This window comes from Contarinia nasturtii, unplaced genomic scaffold, assembly GCF_009176525.2.
Source record: "Contarinia nasturtii isolate CC-2019 unplaced genomic scaffold, AAFC_CNas_1.1 Cnas_scaffold_3674, whole genome shotgun sequence".
In the NCBI taxonomy this organism is placed as follows: Eukaryota; Metazoa; Arthropoda; class Insecta; order Diptera; family Cecidomyiidae; genus Contarinia; species Contarinia nasturtii.
In genome coordinates this window covers 1-3,062 of record NW_022200971.1, presented here as the reverse complement: position 1 = coordinate 3,062, position 3,062 = coordinate 1, and the positions used below count along the sequence as shown (strand labels likewise).

The 3,062-nt window shown below is 36.9% G+C and overlaps 1 protein-coding gene across 1 annotated transcript; it reads left to right on the top strand.

Moving 5' to 3' along the window:
• Positions 1 to 704: 704 nt before the first annotated feature.
• LOC116350124 lies at positions 705 to 3,045 on the top strand (the record flags this gene model as incomplete). The annotated part of the gene is made up of 1 exon (XM_031781857.1): positions 705 to 3,045. A coding segment is annotated over exon 1 (2,341 nt), but the record flags the coding sequence as incomplete, so codon positions are not given.
• Positions 3,046 to 3,062: the final 17 nt, after the last annotated feature.

The window sequence follows — 3,062 nt, the reverse complement described above, 5'->3', positions numbered from 1 at the left end:
AAAAAAAAAAAAACATGAATTTTTATGCATGTGCGATAAATTCGAAGCAGTTCTAACAACATAAAATGTTGAACCATAATTTTTTTTGAATGCGAATACTCAAATACAACATTCATGCGAATATATGCGAACGCGGTACATAACGCTATGGCTACTAAATGCGTCCACAAGAAAGCAAAATCATAATTCAAGGCAAAGGCAACTAGATTATGGTCGTTATGATTTGAAAAATGTGCGAGACGCTAAGATGCGAAAAGATTATGGCCAATGCGTTAGAAAGAGATGAAGCGACAATGTACACACAAATACTGTAGTGTTACAGATTTACACACTGTTCGCTCTTGACCAGTTGTCAACGTCACATTTGGCTCTAACAAGAGAAGTTTGAGTGTGGTGATCAAGTGCAACTCACTTTCATATTAGACATCGAACAGATAGCACGCAATATTCGCCGCAAAAATTTTTTTTATTATTATTTTATTTGAATTTTTATTGTGTTTTCACAGCAAAATTGAATTCAAGTATTTTTTCACTAAAATAGTTTAAAGCAAAGCAGTTTTTTTTTGTTCATTCGCATATAAAATCAAAGAATTTGTGAAGCAATTAAAAGAGAAAAAAGCGAATTGTGAATAAGCCAAAATATTTGGTGCAAGCGTGGTATGACGACTGCGGGTGCTAGGACGACGCGATTAGCAAGCAAAGTCATGGCTGTGGAAATAAATGCGTTAAAAACTAAGCGTAATGTTCACATTAAAACGATAAAGCGTATAGAAAAGCAAGTTAATGACGATACAGTTTTGAACGGATGGACAAAAAATGATTTAAGCGAACGCGTAAATAAATTAAATAGAATTGACGAAGAGCTATCACAAGTCACAATGCAAATCGTTTGTGAGGATAATGAGACCGCAACCGAAAATGCGTCTGAAGATGAAGAAGTTGAAGAGCTCCTAATGTCGCTTAAAGCTAAACTGAATGAACAATTGGATAAAATAAGTGACACAACGGTAAATCAAGCAAACCGAGTGACCCATGATAAAATATGCGTGCAAGTTCAACAAACTGATGCGACTGGAAATATTCCAAATACATGGGGCACATTTAGTGGAGATTATTCAAAATGGAAAGCGTTTAGAGACGGATGGATAGCGTCGATGCATGACAATAAAAATGTCAAAACATTGACCAAGCTTCGAAATTTATTGGCGGCATGCAAAGGCGAAGCAAGCGGAGTAGTAGGAGAGTGGGATCTCCTCGAAGAAAATTATGAGAAAGCGTGGGATCGTTTGCGTAGCATCTATGAAGACGATTATATGCAAGTTCAATCCTTTATGCGAAAACTGAACCAATTGCCACCAATGCGTAATGCTTCCAGTAAAGCGATTCGAGACACGATTGACATTGTACAAAAACACGTGCATGGTGTAAGCAAACACATAAAGATAGATGAAAAGCATCCGTACATTGTATTCAACGTTATCGAGCGTATGGACACTGAAACTTATAGAGCGTGGGAGAAGTACAGACCGTCCTTGGCTAAAGCAAACGCGAATGATACAGATGCGAACGATAATCCTAACAAAATAGGGAAGCATATTCCAACTTGGGCAGAGCTAGAGGAATTTCTAGAGGGAGAAGTCACAATCCGTGTGCATTCTGAAAAGAGAAATGAAGTGAACAATCCACAACCAAAGGCGATCAATGCAAAACAGATAAAGCGTTTCAATAAGCAAAACAATGCGAAGAAAAGAAGTTATCCGGACTTTCTGCAATGCGTATTGTGTGAGAACATACACCCAATATTTCGATGCGAATGTTTTATTGCAATGAATTTAAGTGGTCGAAAAAATCATGTTGCAGAACATCAGTTATGCGTGAGATGTTTAAGAAATAGCCATACCGGCCCATGCGCAAGAAAAGAGTGCAACGAACCTTGTCCAAAATGCAAGCCGGATAACAAATACCACAACAGCCTCTTGTGCCCAAATGAATCAAGCACTGTGTTAGTAGCACATACACGGCAGAACAAGTTAGGAAAGCGTAAACTTCATGATCAACAAAATCGTTCTCACAAAAGAGCACGGGTTGATGACAAAAGATTCAAACAATCTGATGCAAATCAAATGCAGTCAGGCGTACACAAAGTAGGTGAATGGGCATTAGTAGCAAATCAAAGCAATGCAATCAAGCGAATTAAAGATGCGAAAGACAACAAAGGTGAGTGTCAATATACAACTTTGTTAGCTACAATAAATATGCGTATGCAAATAAATATTGATTGGGATACTATTTGTAGATCCATAGCTGACACTGGTGCAACATTGAACGGTGTTTCAAAGCAATTTGTGGAAGAGAATGCGATGCGAACAATCAAATGTCAGAAATGCATCTTGGGAGTAAGCGGCCCAGAAATAATAAAGCGAAAGATTGTCACCGTAATACGACCATGGTTCGAAAGTGAAGTGCAAATAGCAACTGAATTTTATGTTTTTGATAATTTAAGCGGTGTATATCCAAATAATCACATTGAAGCGTACAAACATGAAATTATGCATTTAGGTCTAGCTGATGAAAATTTTGACATTCCGAGCCCAATTAATGCGTTGTTAGGTGCAGAAATATATGCAAATATTATAGGTCCTGATCTATATAAACATAAAGACGGTGCAATTATGCAATCAACGTCTTTTGGTCACATCATTTTAGGGAAATTTTTTGTTAAAAAAGATCAACAGATAAGCGATATGCCAATATCAAATGTAATGCAATGCGTAGAAAATGAAAACAATGCTATTGCTAACGCATTGAAAAAGTTTTGGGAAATTGAAGATGTAAATAAATGCAAAAATAAAGCGATATTAAGCGAAGAACATAAAGCGGTCGAAAATTTATTTATTAAAACACATTACAGGGATGCGAATGGTCGGTATGTGGTTTCAATACCGTTAAGACCAAACCACAAAAATCTAGGCAATTCCAGAAGCATTGCATTGCGACAATTCTCGCAGTTAGAACGCAGACTTGAGAAAAATCCAGAATTAAAACGTAAGTATGTTGAATTC